This window comes from Zeus faber (genome assembly GCF_960531495.2).
Source record: "Zeus faber genome assembly, chromosome: 18".
NCBI lineage: Eukaryota > Metazoa > Chordata > Actinopteri > Zeiformes > Zeidae > Zeus > Zeus faber.
The window spans coordinates 22,257,494-22,279,798 of NC_137210.1; the positions used below are offsets into that span (position 1 = coordinate 22,257,494).

Genomic DNA, 22,305 nt, shown 5'->3' on the forward strand with positions numbered 1-22,305 from the left:
GGAAACTCTCAAACTTTGGCCCCATTCATTGCATTGGGAGACGGGCATTTTAACGTGTTGAGATGCCATTTCTTGATATCAAACGTGTAATTATTGATATCAGAAATGCAACTGCTGACATCATCATTTCTGTTTGAACAAATGCAGTTGCTTAACATGTGTGAGACGGTTTGTGATTGATTATGATTATTGATATGAGAAATTCCATTTTGATGTCAATAATGACAACTCAATTGGATATTACAGTGAGGCTGAATATATATATAATTATATTAATCCCCGATAACTTTTAGGAATGCAATTCATTCGTGACAATTCATTTGTAAAAACCAATTCACGACAATCAATCCATAACAATCAGTTCACATGTTTTCTCCCAATTGTTATTCTTTTCCTGCCACTATCGACTTCATTGTATGAAGTTTTACACTTGGAACTTTTCCACAGACGCGTGTTTTCTTACGTAACTTGAATAGCTGCGCGGGGCAGTATAATCTGCGCGGTAAGGACATCACTGACTTTCATTCATTTGTGGATGATATTTAATTCATAGTACTCACGTCGCCTCCGTCATGCCGCGGGCCGGGGTGAGGTGACGCTCCGCGCAGCTTCCCCAAGCCGCTCATTATTCCGCCCGTCTCCTTCGGGTCCGCCCCCCTAAAGCGCGCGGCTGGGTAACGTAGTTCGAGGTGCGGGCAATCCCCGCGGCCGACGCCGAACGCGAGACTGCATCTCCCGGCGCCCCTTGCGGTGCCTTCCGAGACCGTTTCGGCAGGTGGACGTACATGAGCAGAGGGGCGTTGAGCCAATCACAAGTTAGCTGGGCGGAGAGGTGGGCGGGTCCCTTGGGTGATAGACCAATCAACGTGCTCGAATGTTGCACACCGATCATTGAATTCACTTGTCGGACTTCAACAGGAAAAGCAATAATATATATATATTTTTTAAATACAATAAATATATATTTGAAAATGACTTATTCGCTTTACTCTCGTGTTTTTTTTTTTTTTTTTTACTATTTTTTTAGTGGTTATTTTTAATTCAGCAGTTATCACAATTCCATGTTTATAGGAAAATAATATAAAAAATTCAAAAGATAAAATGAATGGCTTACACTGTGGGAGGGGAAAAAAAACAATCACAATTTAGATTGAAAAATACACTTTTAATTATCATTGGCTCCTAGAGAAAGCGTAAAAAAATAGACACACGCACGCACGCCATTTCCTCAGTAATAATTTGCCAGAAACTACTAAGTTAATGCAACATGAAGTCAATACATTCAAAAAATGATGTCAAACATCATGATTGTAAAAACACACCCCATAACACAAAGTTATCGTTACAAAGTTATATCACACAATAGACATTTACATTTATTCTGACAAAAAGTAAACGCATGTTTGTACATAATAAATTCCAAAGGTTCAAAACAAAACAAACTGTACACAAATAAAAATAGGAGGAAACAACTTGTTTCTCCATTGCCACAAATACCAGGCTATTAAAAGAATAATTAAAACCTAAGATAGCAATGAACGATGTATGGTTTCTCATGTAAGGACGCCCGAGTCCCTTGAACAGGAAATGCCATAAGAACAAAACAATTGTTGTAACTTCAGATACTAAGAAGTTTCTCGTTGGAAGTGAGCAGCGTCATGAGCAGCCAGTTTAACAAACAGTCCCATGGTTTCAGACATGCTAATACGTGCATCAGTCCTCCACGATGTTCAGCAAGCCGCTGAGCTTCATCCTACACGCCAGCTCCTCCTCATGACTGGCCAAAATCTGCCGCTCAATGTCCTTCATTCGCTGAGCCAAGGACACGGTGGTGTTCCTGGGCCTGTCTCCTCTCTCCGAGGGGTCATCAGGCTTTGGTTCCTGAACGAAAAACGCAGTCAAAAGCGGTTTAAAGAGCTGCATCCAACTCACAAAACATGCATAGACGCGTGCCGTGACGGCGCTCCGAGGACGGACCACCCCGGTAAAAGGGGAATCTGACCAACGGCGTACCTGTTTCAGGGGGGAACTTTGAGCCTTGGCCTTGTGACGGCCTGGCGACGGCATCGCAGCTGTGAGCGAAGACAGCAGGGTGGACGAGGGCATGAAGAGGGGCATGGAGAGGTAGTCCAGGGGGTCCGCGTCCAGCCAGCGTTTCAGCTGCTCGGTACTCCTGTGGAAACGGATGGATACGGTACAATACTGTGTGAAAAAAACACTCACAACATGAATCCCGTTTTTAAAATACAGATCAATCCTAAATGTTGGCGGTGAATGCGCGTGTGTGTGTGTATAGGGTAGAGTGGGGGGGGATCCTGCAGCTCTACCTTTGGCTTTGAGCCTTCTCGGTCTCAAAGCTCTGGAGGACTTGGAGGGGCAGCAGATCCTGTGGCGTGGGGGTGTGCGTGATGTCCAAGGTGCTCGGCAGGGACTTGTGAGGCTCCGCCAGGCTCTCAAACAGCTTCTGCCTGAGGGACAGTGTGGTGGAGGCCCGGGAGTCACCTCTGCTCCCTCTGAGGAACGAGAGAACGCGGGTGAGGGTGGAGGGTAAGCCGGAGGAGGGCCGGGTAAATCAAAAGCGCTTATACACAGAATACAGATTTTCGAAATAATGCGGCTTGGGACTTTGGTCAAACCGGTTGTATGAAAATGTTATATTGTAATACCATAATTTCATGATGTTAAAAATGATGACAAAATAAAATAAAATAAATAAATCAAACAGCTTCACAAAAGGCATTTTAAACATGAATGCACCGACTAAGAAAATAATAGAATATAGAGGCAGAAAATATCCCAAATATAACAATCCGATATCAAAATTATTCGACAAATCAGATGTCAGAAGAAGAGCAAATGAAAATTCTGAATTTGTTGACACCTTGAAGCAAGCTAGATAATTCTAGGAGAAAAATGGATAATATATGATCAGTAATGGATCTATACTGCATCTTATTTTTTCAGAGAATTACGTAGGCATGAGGAAAAAAAACAACAAAAAATAAATGGATTCAAACTCAATAAAGGGTACAGATTCACTTTTAATATATAGATAATCCTAAAGGCAAGAAGAGAAGCCCTCTAGAGCGCTATGTTTGTCCCCTTACCCCTCAGCCTCCTGCTGCTTCTCCCTGTGTGTCCGTCTGACGGCCTGGGTCCACTGCCCCGGCAGCTCAAAGCCCTTCAGGGACTCAGGCAGGTAGTAAACAAGGACGTCCCCATCCTCTGTCAAAGCATCTGTATTAGGGATGTTAATGATGAACCGTTTAACGACAATAATAATTTTGACCGATTGCTACTACTGGTTGAACAGTTAAAAAATATTATATATAAAAAAACAAGTTATACATTTTTTTTTTTTTTTTACATTTTGTAAGCTTCTATCTGTTTATCCTGTGCACACTGACTGGGGAAAAAAAAACAACCAACAAAAAAAACAAAAACGACTGCTGATTTCGTCGACTTTCAGGGGGCAGCCCTACACACATGCGCATTTGTTTTTGTTTTTTCTTTGGAGTGCTCAGAGATCTGTTCCTGCTAATCGCTACCACACGTCAAGTCATGATGAAATTGCTGTGTTTGAAGATGCTCTCACCCTCACAGACGGGCTGCCCGGGGCTCCTCCAGTCCTTCAGCTTGTGGTTGATGCAGAGCATCAGCAGGTCATCCCAGGGGATCTGATGATAGCCAGGTCCCCTAGCCTTGTCCCTTGCCCTCCACGCCTGGTGGGCTCTGCCGGGGTGGTTTTGCAGTCTGACCCTTTCCAGCAAGTTCTCCAGCTGCGACATGAGCAGGGGCTGGCTCCCACGAGACGCTGGGATTTGAGAGGTGTAGCTACAGATGGAGGAGCAGAGCTGTGACCAGCCGGCTGGTGGGGTCGCAGAGAGAGGGGGAGGTATGTGAGGATCTGGGCAGGTGCTGACTTGTTTGCATAGCTTTGATATAAAACAACATTCAGTTATTTACAGTCTACATGGCTGTTCCGAGTAACTGATGACACAAAATATACTGTATAAAATGCATGCTATTTTTTTTTTTTACATATTAAAACAAAAAAAAACAAAAAAAAGTGAAACTAACTACTTAGTGAATGAAATGTGCTTATCAATAATTTAAGCTACAGTATAAATCCACCTCAATTCAGGTTTACACAGGTGCACTTAAAACTATAAGGCAAAACTCTAAAACCTTCCCTCACTCACCCGTGGTGGAAGGCAGCTCCCAGTTTGGGATCTGCAGACTGAGAATGGCTCCACGCAGCCATGCCAGGTGCTCGCTGGAGTTCCAGCCGAGTTGGGGCACCAGGTGGCGGGTGCGCGGCAAGGAGAACTCCCCCGGCGGGTAAGAGAGGCTGATCAGCTCCTGTGTGGACACAGCGTCCGCCAGGTGGGCCAGGACGGCGTTGTACAGGTGGATGACCGGGCCGGGATCCTGGGAGGGAAGACCGGCGGCGGCGCGCTCCTGGCGGTCGGCACAGAGCCTGGTGCTGAACTCACGGCTCAGGCCGGCCTCCACGAACTGGACCAGGGTCTGGCAGTGCAGGGGGGACGGGAGAGGGGTGCGGGCCAGCAGCCAATGCATGGCCTGGCTTAGCTGGAGACACAAGAGAGCAGGAAGAGCTAAGCTGGGTGTAACACCTAATAATACGTTTAATGAGGGCTATGCGGTACGGAAGAATTAATTATCCCGCTTACTACACAATATCGAGAAAATCATATCTGCACATCAAGCCTCAAGTTTGGTTGAAGAATTAACGTGAGGTTTATCACACTGAATCATTTTGAGTGAAAGCAAAACCCAGTATTTCAAATTGAACTCACATACATTTCCAAGAATATTATATATTTTATATCTACACTAATCTACAAAATGATGCATCAATATTATGCAATTATGGATCACAATATAACAATGTATTATTTTTATGACTATATATGTATATATATATATATATATACACACACACATCACTGAAAGACATTGAATGGTAGTTGTAAAACTATTTGACAATTCATAATACACGGTACATATTACTCTGTCGATGCACGTGTACTACCTGCTCAGAGCCTTGCAGGTCACTGGTGGTCTCTGGAATATGGTAGAACATGTACTCTGATATCAGACCATCTTCCACCAGTGTCTGCAGCATCAACGCTATGGGGGAAGGGAATAAACAGAGCAGCTGTTTAGTCTATTCTCACTCGACAACTTCTACGACGACTGCTACACCACATATAATGCACTTTATCCACCACATTTGGAAAAGGTGATCTTTTAAATAAAACAAAATAAAAATAAATAAACATTTATTCCATTACTCTTTGGTCTTATAGACAAAGTAACAGTGGACAAATCCTGCTTTTCAACCGCTGATTATTATTGTGCATCTTATAATTTAAGTATTGACCCCTACAGACTACAGATCAAATCAATTACTGTTCTCCATTACTTCACTGTAAAAATCAATCACCGCGTAAATATCTTCAACAATATTTTATGACTTGCCTTTGATAAATCAGTATTGTATTGTAAGACAATCTACACAAAAACACTGCTCGTATTTACATCTTTGTGTTGCATAATCAAATATTTCTATCCTTGTTTTAGCATTGGTTTCAGTCAGAAAGGGTGCCTTCTCTTTGGATTACCTTCTTCTAGTTTCCGTTCATCGCTGATGAGACCTGGCACCAGTACGACAAGGGGCAGCGGGCAGTGCCAGGCGCTGGCCTGCTGCAGCTGTTTGAGCTGGAGGAGAGCTGAGAGCAGGGGTACGTCCTGCTCCTCCCATCCCGCCGAGGGGGTCGGCAGGGCTGGGAGCAGCAGCAGCAGAGCCCCCGTGCCCTGGAGTTCGCAGTAATCCTCCATCTTGGAGAGGCCGTCCTCGCTCAGAGGACCACGGGACACCTGTGAGACACCGCAGGCAATATTTAGTAACAAATTGACTTACAGCATCACGGCCCTTTCTGCTTTAAAAACAGCATAACAGCTGTGCATTACCTTTGCTTTTGCTTAATGACTGAATAGACACCAGGGCCTCATCTAACCTTGATGCTGATGTGGACTTTTCGCACGGTCTGTCCATTCTCCCGGAGCGCGTTGGCAACGCAGAGTGTCTGCAACATGCCGTCCGGCTGCTTTTCTTTGACCTCTGACCCCTCCCCTCCACCGAACTTCACCTCAAGCCAGTCTGAGAGGACCCTATGGACAAGGGGCAGCAGGAGGCAGGCTCAAGCCATATATCGCTATATCTTCAGCGCTTGGGCGACATGTAATTATCTTTGTCTTCCAGCCAGGAACCCAAACAGTGCTGTGGATGTTTGTGCTGAATAGAACATTTCACATGAATTCCAATTTGTTCAGATTAAAAGACGACAAACTGCCGACTCTTCCTTGCATGTTAAAAAAAAGCAATGTTTATGTCTCATAACTAAGTAAAAACTGATAATGGTTAATACAGGGTGTCAAAGAGATAAATCTAATATTTAAATTTTTTAACAAAATTGAATATGGAGTTTTGGAAAAATCCTCTCTCAAGTACGACGGGTAAGTTCTAGAGTGAGTTGGGTTCATTTAGAACAGCTAAGTGTAGCAGGTAAGTATGAAGGAACAGGCTCCTCCTGCTAGCATGCTGTAGTGTCCTTGAGCAAGACACCTAACCCCTAATTGCTCCTGATGGCTGCGTCTGTCGGTGTTTGAAAAATTGTAAGTCGCTTTGGATAAAAGCGTCTGCTAAATGACTAAATGTAATGTAATGTAAATGTAAAGGAAAGTATTAGGTTCAGCGAATTTAAAACGACAGCATCATGATTTTTAAGGCCTAATATTTGCAGAGCTGAATTTTAGAAATCTTGAGGACCTGCGGACACCCTGTAATACTTCTCTAACCAACTGTGTCCTCATTTACAACAGCCTTATTAACAAACTTTCCTGAAGGAAACGCTCACTGACATAGCAGTTAAACACACAGCGTCTCGTCGAGACCGCGCTACATACCTGTCGGCGAGGCTGGCCACACTTTCATGGTCACTGGGTAAGAGGAGGGCGGCCTTCCAGAAGACTCTGTCTGGCGAGTTCGGGATATTCTCTGCCACCAAAGCAGGCAAATCCAATGGGGCCCAGACCGTCTCACTGCACGCGACATCAAAAACAGGTCAGAATTCCGCTCTGTGAGAAGAAATTATTTTTTTGAATCAAGGAATCACTGGGTCATTGACTGCTTACTCCAACAGCCGCTGATAGTAGTAGTGAACCCTCATCTGGTGGATCACTTCTTGTCTCATTTTTAGCAACCTGTCAACAAGGCACAAAGAAAAATTAATTAACATCTCCGCCGTCGGGACTGCAAAATAAGAAGCTATGGTAAGTTTATCCATCAGTGAGGTTGTGCTATGAACAGTTATAAATGATGGTAAACTACATTTTAATATGTCCTGGGTTGAAAACCTGTGATTATTATTATTATTATTATTATTATTATTATTATTATTATTCTTTTCTAAATAGAACAATGCACTTTAGGGTAGATGTTAACATTATGCAAGAATGTTGACAAAGAAGCATGTTTTAGGCTTCACAGGGCGACGAAAACGGCAACCTGCATATTTGAATCTGAAGGTGGCATTACCTCGTACTGGAGACGGCCATGTTGCCTGCGTTGCCCAGGTTGACCACACCTCGGGCAAGGTCAAGCAGAGAGGGCCGTGAGGGGGCACTGGGGGCCAGGGCTTTCAGCTTGAAGCGAGGGTCCACACAGCAAGGGGCCGCTGGAAAACCTCTCATCTGCCTCTTCAGCTGTCGACGCACTGCGACCACGTCGCGCCACCTGGGGTGGGGGGATTTAAAAGGGTTTTTACAAAATATTTCCATCCAAGAGAAGTTACAGATGAGTCTTTATGTTATTTCACCAAGGTCCAAGCAATGATGGCTGATACAGCCTAAAATTCATATCACAATCTACTTTGACAATCATGAATATACTCAACATGTATGTTGAAAATGCAAATTCTAAAATATAAAGGCTGGTCTTTCTCCTACATTCTGCCTGCTAAACATACACAATTACACAAATAACACACATAATTATGATCACAGGGGTGATAAAGCTTCAAAATGTAATAATATAATTGATGATTGTTTTCACACATTTTGAAAAATTGTTTTTGGATTAAATGAAATAAATAAAATCTTTGAGTTTAACCAATGATTTGGCTGCGCCCCACGGATTGAAAATTGCTGCTGCCAATGTTCCACGCGGCCGACTTCCTGGTCCCTACCTTTTGATGTACTTGTGGATTTGCTGGAGCTCCGCCTCGAGGATGTCCTCAGCCAAAAGGGAAATCTCCTCGTCCAAGGTCTCCTCTACCAGACTGGTGCCCACCTGCTCCGTGCAGCGAGCCACACGCTCCGCCTTCTCTTTCACTGCCTCCCTGAAACAGCACAGGAACAAAGGAGCAGACGATGGATAACAACCAGTTCTGAGTTGTTCGATTTGGGGCCCATGTTTGTGAGTTCTCACATTGGCAACTTGATCAATAATAAGGAACGCAAATAGTGTGTAATGGCTGTTAACACCAGCCAGAATGCAGCGGTTAAGGATCTTACTGGATCTCGGAAATGGCGGTCCGGTGGATGCTCTCCCCTAAAACCTCCTGGATGATCTCAGTGCAAAGTGTGAAGCTGAACTGGGTCAGGAAGGCCTCATGCTCCTGCCTCCTCCTGGAAAACCCAAAACACCAGGTGCACAGACAGGAAGTGAGACAAACAGAAAGGTTGTTCACAAATTAGGGAAGGATGATAAAAAAAAAAGGTTGATAATGTCATGACAAAATAGAAATCACAATACTATTTATATTTATTGTGACTAGTTTTCAGACTTAAACACAGAAAAAATAATAATATGAATGGATAATATTTGAACAATAAGGTCAGGAGCACCCAAAGCGTCAGTCGATAGCAAAATCCAGGCCCACTGGAAAATAATCCAAATGGATATACTGTAGGTGGCACTATTGTTTTTGGCTAAATGCAGACTTTGGTCAAAATAAATACCCAGCTGCAAGCAGAGCAGATGCATATAATATATTTAACAAAAATGCTTTTTAATTTCCTTGAAATACTTACATAACACAATATAGGCTTCATGCAATGCATACGTACATTAATGTATACATACTTTTAGCATGTTCAGGTTGAATAAGTGCTGGGGAATAAAGGCAGCGTTCCTACCTGGCTTCCTCAAGCCTGCGCTTCTCCTCAGCCACACGCTCCTTCTCAAAGTGGATCTCAGATGAAGAGATTTCATCCAACATCTTCACCACCACCTCGCTCATCAGCACCTCCACCTGCATGCTGCTCTCCCTATAATTAACAAACCAGTTTAGTCTGTGAAACTGCAATTCTAAGAGTAAAGAGCCGTGAGGAAAATAGGGGTGCACTTGCTGCTACACATGCCAAAGAGGAACTTAAAACTCTCCTTCTAAGACAGAGTGAGGAGCCTGCCCTACAGAGGCACGCCCCACACTCCAGACCACCCGTACAGGTATAGCAGGGGGGCGCAGTATATTGACAGAGCAAATTATGTAGAGCCAAACTAAAATCCACCACTGAATAAATCCTATAGAGGTACTCCTCACTTTATGACCTACCTGTTTAACGACCGTTCGGACTTAGGACCAGCTCTCTGACCAGTCGGTATTGTACGTTGCGTACAATACCACGGCGTTTCAGCGTCAAGCATCTCATCACGCATCACCCTTTCTCAGTCTGTCTTGTTCCCGCAGTCGGTGAGTATTCACTACACTAGCGTTTGCAAACTCCAAGACTGAAATAACGGTAAGGGGGCGTGTCCTTGCTTATCGACCAAGTCGCTTAACGACCTGGTTGTAGGAACGGAGCTGGGTCGTTAAGTGTGGAGTACCTGTATTATGTATGTATGTATGTGTGTGTGTGTGTATATATATATATATATATATATATATATATATATATATAAAGATTACTTAGAACTAAAGCAGGGATATAGTGGTAAATCACTAGTAATTGAACGTGTATTTGTTATTGTTCAACAAATAATGACATAAAGTTAGATGACAACATGGACGTTTTTTTAAGTGAGTGGTGTCGTTTCCCTGAAGTAATCCATTAAGTATCTCGTTACTACAACTTACTCTAGAGCCAATCTGGCGTAGCCGGCACCGGCACTGGCCACATCCCTCACGGCAGCATCGATCACCTCCTCCACCACGCTCTCCAGTACTGGCACAATGTCCTGCAGAGGAAAACATGCGAGCATTGACCGCAATTCTCAGGTAAAGAGGCAATCTTTAATAACATTTTGTTAAATCCCAGTAGGGCTGGGCAATATTGTCAAAATCAAATATTAAAAATATTAATTTTTCTATGAATGCCTCAATGTCGATAATTTGACAATATTTTGTGGATTATTTTTGGTGCTTTCATAACATACCTATTTTTGCATAATCAACATCCTGAATTAAAAGGTAGAGGCATATTACCCTCAGATTATTCTCTAAATGTTATGAGATGAGAAGTGAATAGGTGGCAAGAAGGGGCAAAGTAAACAAAGATATTTTTTTGATATCCACATTATGATGGTGGTGATGATGAAGATGACAGGTGATTGCGGCATCTTCCATACCTCGTCATTGTACACAGGCTGAGGTCTGGGTGGTGGTGACGGGGGTTTAACAGGTTGAGCCTGGACAATATGCTGGAGCAGCTGCTGTGGGTCCGCTGGGAGGGCCGGGCCACTGCAGGGCTCACTGGGCTCCCCTGTCTCATCCGAGGAAGAGTGTTTGTCGGGCTCGGCGCTGGCCTGGGGCCCCCCAAATAGCTTGGCTGGCTGCATGTGGAGCTGTGACTCCACCTCCGCTTGAGCCCTCACCTCTTGGATCTTTGCTGCAAGCACTGAAGATTGTGAAGTGAAGGAGACAAATATCCCCAAAAAAATTATATAAAAGAAATTGGAAATTCTGTACCACCAACTGAGCAGAATCAACACAAACTAGGTAGCCAGACATAGACACTGGGTTGCACAATTTACTCAATAAAAGCCTCAGCTACAAGAATATACCAGTGTGTACATCTGAAGAGACTAAATTACTTTTACTTTTAGAGGAATTGGCGAGGCCACATACCCGTCCCCGCTGCGTAGCTGACTCTGGTGTGGCCGCCCGTGGGCTCGGCCATTGGCGCGTCGCCGCGGTATTTGCTCTGGGAATCAAAGCTGCAGATGGGGGTGTACTGGGGAGCGTTGGGCAGAGGGCCTCCATTCACCACCTCCCCAATCAGAACCAACTTCTTACTCAGGATGGCTTCTGACTTCTTGTGGGAAAGAGACGGCTCAGGCTCCTGGAACGCTGTCCGGCTCAGTTCCACGATGCTGTAGGCGTGATTCAGAGGCGAGGGTCAGAGGTCAACAAAAAGTACTTCACAATGGGCCTCATTCAAATAAGAGTGAGCTGAACAAATTTGCGCTTAAATCGTGCGTACGTGTAAGTTCTATCGTAGGTTCTAAGGGAAGATTTGGGATCCATCAATGTTTTCTTACTTAGATTTGATCTTACTTTAGGAAAAATTTCAGAATTGCCCTGAACCACTTGTACACACAAATCGCAAAGACGTCAGAGTCCTGGAAAACAATACCGTGGACGCGGACTATTCACACATAAATACTTTTATGATTCCCCGTTTCTCCGTGCCACCCCGCCGAATAGTCGAATATTGTCATTGAACAGCCAAATCCACTGACAAAATTCTGAGTTGGGTACAGCCCTAGGTCCTAATAATAATGAGATACCTATTTGCCTTCTTCGTATCTTATTAATTTGGCGTGTTTTTTATTTCTTTTAATGCTAGGATGTTTAAATTAGCTCGGTTGTATGTGCGGTTGGTTAACTTTAGACACATAGGCTATAAAGGATTCATATTCATTTTTAAGCATGTGTGACATTGGCATATTTAGCTTTGAGTATATTACTGGATGTGCCTTTGAAAGAGAACACACCAGTCAGTGCTGGCTCCTCCTCTTTGTTTATCTTTAAGCAGGAATCGGTAAGTTCCTTTCTATGGTGAAATTGAGGCACGGTTTATGCTAATTAGAAGTATATTTAGAAGCCTGTAAATTTAGAATGGTTCAGATTAATCTACATACGCATGGGGTAAGAAAGAATGTAGCTGGCAGGCACATGTTTTGAATGTGGTGGTGAATTTGCGCATCCTGTTTTTTTGCACACAAAGAAACAACATTTCGATGCATATATTCATGAACGAGGCCCAATGTGTGCGCAACACTGTCAAACTCAACAAAGAAGAAATGCCCTCTGAACTAAAAACACAATTCTAAATTGCTAACATTTGTATGAAAATGTATAGTCAGGTGAACTGTCATGATCGTGACAGCATCTTTTTTTTTTGTCTATAAATATCAGATACTTACCCATCGCTAAAACTGAGGCCATGCTGTTGGACGAAGTCGGCTGCCTCATCAGCGTCGCGGAACATGAGCATCCTCATAATGTCCTCTAATGGGAAGGCCGTGGACCTCTGGGAACCCACTGTGTGGGCAATGTTCAGTGTTCTTAGGGCCATGGACCGGACCTGCACGCACAGGCATGCATGGCACACATGCCAAGACACGCAAAAGGAAAAATAAAAAAAATTCAAGATTCCATCCAGCATCTCTATTAGCAATGAAGTTGCTTACCTGCAGAATAAAACTGAAGCTCAAAAACACCTTTCTACATGACTTTAAATGATATAGTCCTAAGCTACTCTACGTGGTCAGTAGGGAAACTGAGGAAAGGCATTTGGAGTGGTTACCATGACCCCTGTGGGTGATGATTTCAATTTCTCAAGAACCAATTCCTGTTTTTCTGACCTGGTTGAAGTATCGGTGAAGCAGACAGCTGGCGAGGTAATTTGCTCCTTTCACCAGCTTGAAGAAGCGGACAAAGTTGTTGCTGTTGAGTGCAGCGAATGCCTGCATTGCGAATTTCACTTCCGGGGAGCCGCGCACCTCGTCGCGAAACTGCTGCACCTCTCTGTATCAACACAGGGAAGTATATTTTTTATCCAAACTCTTACTTTGATAAAGGGTTGCACCAGTCCAGAGACTGCAAATCAGTGGAATCTCAGTTATTAAGCAGGAGGTGAATGGCTGCATCAACATTTGGGCTTTGAAAACATTCAGTGTGGTCTTCATCATCAATATGGACCCAGTTCTAATAAAAATAATGAGTTGCTGTTCTAATTAGTATTATTTCAAGGATTACTGTTTTTTAACTACATTTTTTGTTCTTAAAAAGGCACAGTGAGGAATATTTTATTTGCTCATTCCTCAAATGGACCATGATATAGGCAGAGCAAATGTTGATTATCATTGCCCCTCGGTCCACTGTTCCCAAGATGGCTGCTGAAATTTAACGCGGCACAGACAGGGCTTTTTTCCGTTTAATTAAGATATAGAGGAAAACAAATATATCTCAAATAAAAACACTGTTTTTATTTGTTTTGTTTGGAGAAACAGGGACGCAGAGCTCTCTCTCTCTCTCCATTACGCATATCGTATCAATATGCCTTGTAGGTATATGGATACAGTACATGTAAGCAGGGCTTACAAAAATGTTTTTGTGGTTATAACTAACTGCAGGGATATTTTTTTATAAAAAATATTTACTTTCTGATGAAACACTGCCCAAAATTTTTATAGACAGTCATTTTGGTGTCAGCCCCTCTGATAGTGACACCCAGTGGGGTCCACACCCCCGAGTGATGCCACTGTTCATACCTTTTTAAATGAATCTTTAATAATTATCTTGTTTTAGTCAGAGAAAAACAGGAGAAATTATATCTAGTGCTATAATTCATAAAGAAAGCAATCAACATCGAAATAATGGGTTTATATTTACAATCAGAAAACATAAATATGGAAACATAAGTACAAAAACCAGATCAGCATGATTCACGTGGGTTACATTTTCAGGTCACAAAAATTAAAAAAATAAATAAAAATAAATCACATTCCTGTTTAATTTTAGTTTGAACAGCGGCCACTATTTGTCGCCAATTGTCCGATGTTTCCGATCGCACCTTTAAAGCGTTAAGTGGATCTGATACTGCATGTGCTGTTGAACAAAGCTTTGTCTGAGTAATACAACCTGCAGGCCTGCAGGCTTAAAAGAGCAATTTAAACTTATCAAACATAGCTATTTTTCAATCACTGCAGGGCTGGGTTGCTAGACAATTTACTTACATTTCTATACATTTTTGTGAGGTGTTCTCTACCCGAGGACCACACTGAACTCAGATAGCAGTCCTAAACTTCGGCCATTTTGAGACCTGGTAACTTGCATCAACAAATATGGATCCAGTTGAGACAGCTGCTGAACACTTGATCAGATTTCCCAGATAATGCTTGTAAATCGGCCAGCTGTGATATGAACCACCAAGCCCCCTTTGCACACACTCGTCAGATCAAATCAAATTTATCTTGTAATCATCTTGTCTCATTTGTGCTCTAGAAACGATCAATTTCACTGCTTGCGTTTGTTTTTATATATATAGCATATATATCAGAATAGGTACATTCTGCCAGATTTAAATTGGTGCCTGTGAACAACATCTTCAACTGACCTGAGGATGTCGCCGTCGTTCAGCTTGACGAGAACATTGTACTGGCGGAACTCAGCCTCGCGGGGGCAGTAGACCTGTCGCGTGGCCAGGTCCTGGTACATCTCCTTCAGACTCTGCAGACACTTGGTCATGTTCTCGTTGTTGATCTTGGAATCGAACGTCATCATGGGCTCCTCGCAGAGGTGGTGGGCGCAGTGCACGTGGAAGCGCGTGCACTTCTCGATCAGCGACACCGTCTCGGCGCAGCAGAGGTGCTGCTGGGTAATGTCCTGTGGGGAGGACATAAGGGTGGGACGTCCGCCTTTTGAGTAATCGGATATTTTCTTCAACAAAGAATTTGAAAATTGTAGTCTTCCCCTGCAACTGCCATGTCTAGATGGATAATGTAAATATTAATACAAATAATAAAGTCTGAGTTTTGTGAGAGTTTGGTGATGTTTGATGAATTAGCAGTGGCCTCACCTTGCGAATGCCACGAGTCCTGTTCCACACAAAGTCATACCAGTCCCGGTAGTTGTCGTGGCCCTGGTCCATGATTTGGGTGACCAGGTAGTCCATAGTCATGGTGAGCACGGGAAGGGGGCGTAGCTCATGTGGTAAGGGCTCCTCCTGGTCAGCAGAGGAGCGACTGTACTCCTTAACGGCTGCCATGTGATCCAGCTGGTGCAAACAGGGGGTGAGACCATTTTAGCCATCCAGAGTTCTGATCAGTAATCTGTGTTACGCATCAGTCACCAATTCATTATGTAGTGAGCTAAAAATGGTGTCAGTGATTTTATAGACTGTTTCAAATCTCCTTCAGAGAATTGATACCTGGTTATCATGTCCCGGTTCCATGGGAAATCAGATTCGTCGCTTAAACCAGCCGCCATATAAACTTAAACATTAGATGGTTTATTTGACCAAAACAAATATAGAAAATGACAATAAATGGATGAATCCTAAAACAAATGTCCAATATGAACGGGTGTTTGAAAAAGACCCTTGGGGCCTTTAAGATTACAGCATGAGATGCAGCAGTTTATTCAGCGTATCTATCCTACCAATCATAAATTAGAATGAAATAATGATGTAAAAATGTACAATTAAGTAATGACATATTATTGAAACTGTGTCTTGATTAACAAACAGCAGGTCAGTAAAAAGAAAAAAAAAATGAAAAGATTGGGTTTTGGGTTTTACTCCTATGGCTTCAGAGTAAAAGGACAGAAACAAACAGACATTACCATCTCTGTGTCTGGAATGAGCTCGAAGGAGCTGAGTTGGTTCCTCGTCTCTCTCATGTACCTCTCCTTCTCTGGACACATGTCGGGACACGTCCCAACAAACACTTTAGAGAGGTCCAGGTCCGTCCGCTTGGCGCGACCTGTAAGAAACCCGTTAGCGCTGAAATTACTTGCAGATTCCTGGTCAAAGTAAAAGAAAAAGTAAATCACGTGAATCATAACCAGCTCAAACTGGGATGTTCTAAAGACATAACCTCCGAAAGTAAAGAATGTACGGAAGTGGGAAGTTCAAACACACATCTGGGGTATCATCATTTGACCAATCACAGGGCCCAGTTGGGAACTTCACCTTGACGCATAATCTTGTCCCTCTGCTCCAGGAGGCGGTACTTTTCTTCCGCCGTCTCTGCCAGCTGCCCCATGAGGTGGAGGAGGGAGGAGGGAACCGGGCGCTCTGAACTCTGGGTTTGGGTCTCCGCGGCGGCTTCCTGTTGGGGCTCACTCTCAAACTGCAGAGACTTGGCGATGGACGGCTTCTTCACCGGAGAGCTGACCGAGACATGAGAGGAAACGAGCCAAACCGTAACGTTACATTTGTGTAACTCATCCGTGGCCGTCATCACATTCCATGTTGGGGTGCGGCGGTCCGTTTCTTCGCCACCCTGTTCTAGGGAAGTGGTTCTCAACCAACCTCAGCCAGTTCACTCACCTGCGACTGAAGGTGGCAGCGCTGCCAACAGCGGGGCCTCTGAGTTGAGGTCGTCGGAGTGGAGAGGAGATGGCCTGAGATTTGGCAGAGTCGCTCTTCGCGTCCACCTCCTCGTCCCTCTCTGCACGTCTCCCGCCCTTCTCACCTGGACCTGACCCGCCACGCACAGCAACAGCACTGATTATATAAGCTGCTTAAAGACACTGCACACTAGAAGATATTTTGACGTTTGATATATTTTACATAGGACAAAAATACGCAAAACACATAGGTAACTGTAAAAAGAAAGGCTTTGCGTACTCTGCTTCTTCTTTTGCCAAAAGAGGACAAGTTCTTGTCTCTGTAGGATTTTGCCCTTCTTCTTGGCCTTCATTGCTGATGCCTGAGAAAAGACAAAAGACAGTAAAATGTTGAGTCTTACAAATGACAAGTGACAAAAAATAACTTTCTCGACTACAACCAGCAAAGCAATATACATATCAACAAAGTAACAATAAATAAGGTCCAGCAGCTGGACAGTTAATCCAATTGCTCTTACCAAGGATTTCCAAATAAAAACTAAAAAGCAATATCAATTGATTCATCACACAGATGTGATAATCAGATTGTAAATCAGTCGGCTTGCAAATGCCAAAAGCCCTGAGCATCTACTTACATGGTCATGGAAGTGGACAATGGCCAGGTTCTTATTTTGACGGCACAAGATCTTCTGGACTTTGCCGAAGCGTCCAAAGTGCTTCTCAAGCACTTCCTTCTTGTTGAGGGCTGGGGGGACATTCTTGCATTGGATGACAGTGCAGTCAGCGGAGGGCAAACCAGTCAGGCTTTCTGTGCTCTCGCTGTGCAGACCACATCTGCTGGGAGAGGGGGTCTCCGACTCTGGGGTTTCTGTTAACTCTGGATAGGGAGGGGATGGAGAGGTTAAGTACATACCACTGTCCTGACAGCTAAAGGAGTACTGTGTAAGAGTTTGCCTGAATTACAAAGATGACATGCGTTAGCTACCGCTGAGTGTTTTTATATTAATTCTATACAAAAAAATGTTTTTTACGAATAACTCAATATCAATAATTTTGAAATATTTAAGAGATGACTATTAGTGCTTTGCTAAATTGCTGATTCTAAATTTGTTTGCCTCTTAATTGACTCTTTGTAAATAAGTTGTATATTTTGAACATTGTTGGCCCAATATTATTCCACAAAACCTGAATGAAACTGTCGGACTATGGACAAACAAGGCAGAAATTTTGGTAAGTTAAAAAGCAAACATTGCGATAGATTTAGAAACGGAATTGCAGAATAATTTTTATTTTAATGCCAAACATAACTTGTGTGAGCTCAGCAATAAAGTGATCATACAAAAAATGACTAACCCGACGCCTCTGCTTTCTCTAGGACCTCTCTGGTGGGTGCCTGTGACCTTGGTGGGGTGGAAGCCTGAAGACCACCCTGAGCTTGGCTTTCATCACTCTCTGCTTCCCTCCATTCAGAGACCTGCTGCAGGTTCTTCGTAGCCTCCCGTCTCACTGGATTCCCGGAATTCTTCTTTAGTCCACTCAATGCCCTGCCGAACAGTCCTGCGGCCGGGTCACGGGGCCTTAGGAGGGGCCTTTTCGAAGGGTGTCTCGTTGCCTCCGTTGCAACAGGCAGTTCCTCTTCCTTCGCAGACTTATCTGAGCTAGCCCTGGGGGCCAATTGTTCCTCCTTGCGCTTTTTGCCTTTGCCCATACGTGCAAAGATGTTGGTCTCTAATGTATCTGTTCCCCTCTCTTCTGTGCCAGTGTCCGATTTGGCTTTGGGGTCACCAAATGCTGAGCTCTGGCCAAAACTTGCTCCTCCAAAGACTGATGCCGGTTGGACAACTTTGGCAGAGAAACTGAAAGAAGATGGGGTAGTGGGCTGAGTGGTCGTAGCTGTGCTATTGTTTGTGCTAGAAGGAGGGGCTGGCTGTGAGAAGGTGAACTTTGGGGCGCTGGTGGACTCACTGCTGTTGCCTGTAGTTGTTGGATCTTTTTGGGCGGAAATGGAGGGAGCTGTAATTGGCTGAGAAAAGCTGAATCCCACGGGGCCAGTCTTAGGCCCAGCCAAGACAGAGAAACTAGTTGTGGTGGTGGTGGTGCCGCTACTCTCCATCGTGTTGGAGCTTGTTTGGGGAAGAGTTCCAGCAAAGGGCTGACTGGCCCCTAAAGCAGCCTGAGGGTTGGTCGGCTCGGGGCTAGAACTGAAAATAGGCTTAAATACAGCCTCATTAGAAGGCTTGAAGCTGAACTCAGATGATCCAAAACCCAAGCTCTGGGTCACATTCTGAACCGTACTAAATGTGCTGGAGGTGGAGCTGGTGGCTGGCTGACCAAAAGGTGACTGTCCAAAACGTATTGGTTGAGAGGAACCTAGTGTAGAGACTGAAGAAGTTTGGGAGGTTCTAGGGGAGAGGCCAAAGCCAGTTGTCTGCTGACTAAAGCCTGAAGGCTGGCCGAATGCAGAGGGTTGGCCGAACATAGGCGTTTGCCCAAACAACGTGGTCTGGCTTGACCCACCGGGCTGTCCAAAGGATGACGTGGTGCTGCTGAAGCCTGAGCTTGTCTGTCCAACGGCTGGCTGTCCAAAAGCTGGAGCAGCGCTGCCGAAGCCTGAGCCTGCCTGTCCGACGGCCGCCTGTCCAAAAGGTGGAGCCTGGTTCATGGTGGGAGGCTGCGCAGACGACTGCCCAAATACAGAGCCCTGTACAAAAGCAGGTGACTGTCCGAAGATGGCACTCCCAATTGGTGGCGGCTGATTTAAAACCGAGGGCTGCCCGAACGCCGCTGACTGGAAAAAGCTCACGGCTTGTGGCTGGCTGCTGGAGCTCTGTCCAAAAGACTGGAACATGCCCGCCTTGTTGGCGCTACTGGGGGCCTGGAAAGCGCCCCCTTGAGAGCTCCCGAACACATTGTTTGGGTTCATGATTGTTTGAGTTTTCTTGGTTAAACTTTGCTGCGCGTGAGGAAGGAACCGTCTCTCTCTCTGTGTGTGGTCAGAGCAGCATCCCACCTGTTAAATGCAGAACATACATTTTACTCAACTGACCACTCCAAGTACTTGAGGCGCTAAGGCAGGCCAAAGCTAAGTAGGTGCAATAATGAATTAGCTGGGGGTAAAACAGTTAAGAATTGGGTTGTGCGGGTGTCGCCAATGTACACGTAAAATGAACCTAGCGCGATTATTTTGAGGCTAAATATCTCACCTCTCTTGGCTTTTCGTTCAAAACACATCGGTCCTGTAGGGTTTCCGTTTCCGCTTCCGGTCCGCCAGGCTTTTGGTGCCGACACCGGCTTCCGCCTCCCCCTGCGAGCGAATTCTGCCTTTTTACGCCCCAAATCTTCATTTTTCAAAGAGGTGTACGCATATGTTATCATATAAAACCCATAAATGTGTATTTATTTATTCGAATGAAAAAAACAAACAAACAAAAACAAACAAACACACCTCAATAATGATTTGTGGATTTTATTACATAAATGTGCACGTTGAATGCGTGTCACCTTGAATGCTGCGCTATGTCAAATACATTTAACTATAAACATTATAAAATGAATTAAATGCGTTCGGTTGACTTGGCATAAGTTACATATAAATAAATAAACAAACAAACATACATAAATAAATAAATCAACATAAAAAAGACATGTCCATTATCATAAAGATTTTCAATGCTACAATGACACGAATCATTAAAAAATAAAAAATAAAAATAAATCTTTACATTTAAACATTTTAGAGGGGAACTCACAGCTTGGAGCGTTGTTTACCCCGGAACTATTATACAGCGGGGAAAGTGTCACCTTGAATGCTGCCCTCCCCGGAAACTTGCGGGTTGCTTCTGACTCCCCGCCGCCATCGACGATGAAGTGCCGTGACGTTAACGCAACAACCCTTGGTGTTTACCTCGCTACAAACACACTGCGTATGTGCTCTAATTAAGTCGCCGCTCTTTATTCCCCCCCTCCCCCCCTTTTTTTTGTTTTAAATTCCACGTGTTCCTCGTGTCGCACGTTTTCATCCCATTCAACCGGTCAAGCGGAATCCGGAATGGGCGTCGTTCTCAGGAACCTCCAGAAGGTGGCGCCGCTGAGGCGGGCCAGGCTGCGCAGGGACGTGGACACGCTGAGGCACATCCTCGGCGTCCAGAAGTTCGACCTGGGCGTCGTGTGCCTGGATAACCGCCGGATCCAAAACATCAACCGCATCTATAGGAAGAAGGACGAGCCGACCGATGTCCTGTCCTTTCCATTCTACCAGGTGGGTCCGAATGCGGATCCGATTGTGATCTGGTAAAACGTCTCTCACGATACTGTCACAAAAACGAAATAACAATACTAATAACGATAGTAATGGTAGTATTGGTAATGATACTCAATTAATCACTTATTATTATTATTATTATTATTATTATTAATAGTGATGTATTATTGTTGTTATAGATACATTAAATAGCCCTGCACAGGACTCTTATGATGTCATCCTGTGTCCGGTGACGTCAGCAAAGTCCTGCGTCCGGGCTCACCCGGCACGATATGGAACTGGGCTAGAATAATGTCCATAGCCGCCTAGTCACCTAACAAAGTTATTTTTTTGTTGTCCCCCCCCCCCCCCCCCCGAACCTGACGACGACAGCGGTCCCACAGAAAATGTTGTGTGTTGTGTTCCCTGCTCAGAAGTGCCGTGTGGTCCAGACGCAGGACCAAAACAACAACACATTCCCCAAATTAAAACGACTGTGTGTGCCTTTCAGGATTTGAGACCTGATCAAATGCCCTGTCCCCTCCATAGAGACGAACACAACCTCGGTGACATTTTCCTGGGGGTAGAGTTCCTGATGAATCGGTGCCGGGAGGAGTCTCTGGATCTGCATGGGATTCTCACGGTGAGTTGCTGCCGTGCGACTGCCTCCAGGTTGAAGGATCAGCAGGAGTCTTCCCGTAGATCGGTTACTGTGGGTTTCTTCTCTTCAGCCTCTTTGGAGGGAGCTCGTTTTGACTCGCTCTTGTTCTGGGTCAGGTTGTCACGGCTCACGGCATCTGTCACCTGCTGGGCTACAGGCACGAGACAGAGGAGGAATGGACTGAGGTATGTACAGCGATCTCACATCGACATCAAAAAAGTGGTTGGTACACTCCTACTACACTATTAGCAAGGGGTTTCAAATTCCCTTTTATTAACACTTATATAAAGGTGTTTCTATGGTCCGATTTGTTTTGTCATAGAATCATGCTGATTATTATCGTGGGCTAATATACTACACCTTGTTAGCGGTAGGTGTGTGGATTCATGTTCTGCATGGGTCGCCTTGGCGACCTCGATTGGTACATTCTTAGGTAAATATGACGCAAACATATTCTCGTCCAGATGTTTCAGAAGGAAAGCTACATTCTGGGAGAATACAACAGACTAACCGGGCGACACCTGGAGCCGCTGACTAAAAGATGCAGTCAAGACAGGTGACCACCCACCCATCGCCGGCTTTGGAGGGATGATGCCTGAACACTGCCTCGGGATATTTATTTCAATATCAAATAAATATCCCTCAACCAGAGGTCTGACAGAAGTTTTGCGCACATCCATGGACACTTATGGGCACCAAAGGGCATTTTCACAGTGGATTTTATTATTTATTTCGCTGTGGGTTTTATTTATATACACCTGAGACACTGCATCTTTTTGGGCACTAAATAAAAAGTC

At 44.4% G+C, this 22,305-nt stretch overlaps 2 protein-coding genes across 2 annotated transcripts; one reads left to right on the forward strand and one right to left on the reverse strand.

Moving 5' to 3' along the window:
- Nucleotides 1-1,330: 1,330 nt before the first annotated feature.
- Nucleotides 1,331-19,833, reverse strand: mcm3ap (minichromosome maintenance complex component 3 associated protein). Its single transcript, XM_080018904.1, has 29 exons — nucleotides 19,811-19,833; nucleotides 17,961-19,617; nucleotides 17,243-17,484; nucleotides 16,888-16,969; nucleotides 16,588-16,738; nucleotides 16,228-16,427; nucleotides 15,879-16,018; nucleotides 15,115-15,312; nucleotides 14,653-14,921; nucleotides 12,899-13,061; nucleotides 12,458-12,618; nucleotides 11,157-11,401; nucleotides 10,658-10,926; nucleotides 10,167-10,267; nucleotides 9,226-9,357; nucleotides 8,602-8,715; nucleotides 8,274-8,426; nucleotides 7,625-7,822; nucleotides 7,222-7,290; nucleotides 6,994-7,128; nucleotides 6,045-6,198; nucleotides 5,649-5,904; nucleotides 5,057-5,154; nucleotides 4,203-4,593; nucleotides 3,596-3,868; nucleotides 3,108-3,237; nucleotides 2,328-2,513; nucleotides 2,014-2,173; nucleotides 1,331-1,881 (listed from the first exon to the last, which is right to left on the reverse strand). The coding sequence occupies exons 2-29, from the start codon at nucleotides 19,528-19,530 to the stop codon at nucleotides 1,714-1,716; spliced, it is 6,408 nt and encodes a 2,135-aa protein (XP_079875030.1). The 5' UTR covers nucleotides 19,531-19,617; nucleotides 19,811-19,833; the 3' UTR covers nucleotides 1,331-1,713.
- A 637-nt stretch (nucleotides 19,834-20,470) lies between these two features.
- On the forward strand, nucleotides 20,471-22,112 carry ybey (ybeY metalloendoribonuclease). Its single transcript, XM_080019683.1, has 4 exons — nucleotides 20,471-20,865; nucleotides 21,359-21,490; nucleotides 21,625-21,693; nucleotides 21,973-22,112. The coding sequence occupies exons 1-4, from the start codon at nucleotides 20,656-20,658 to the stop codon at nucleotides 22,066-22,068; spliced, it is 507 nt and encodes a 168-aa protein (XP_079875809.1). The 5' UTR covers nucleotides 20,471-20,655; the 3' UTR covers nucleotides 22,069-22,112.
- Nucleotides 22,113-22,305: the final 193 nt, after the last annotated feature.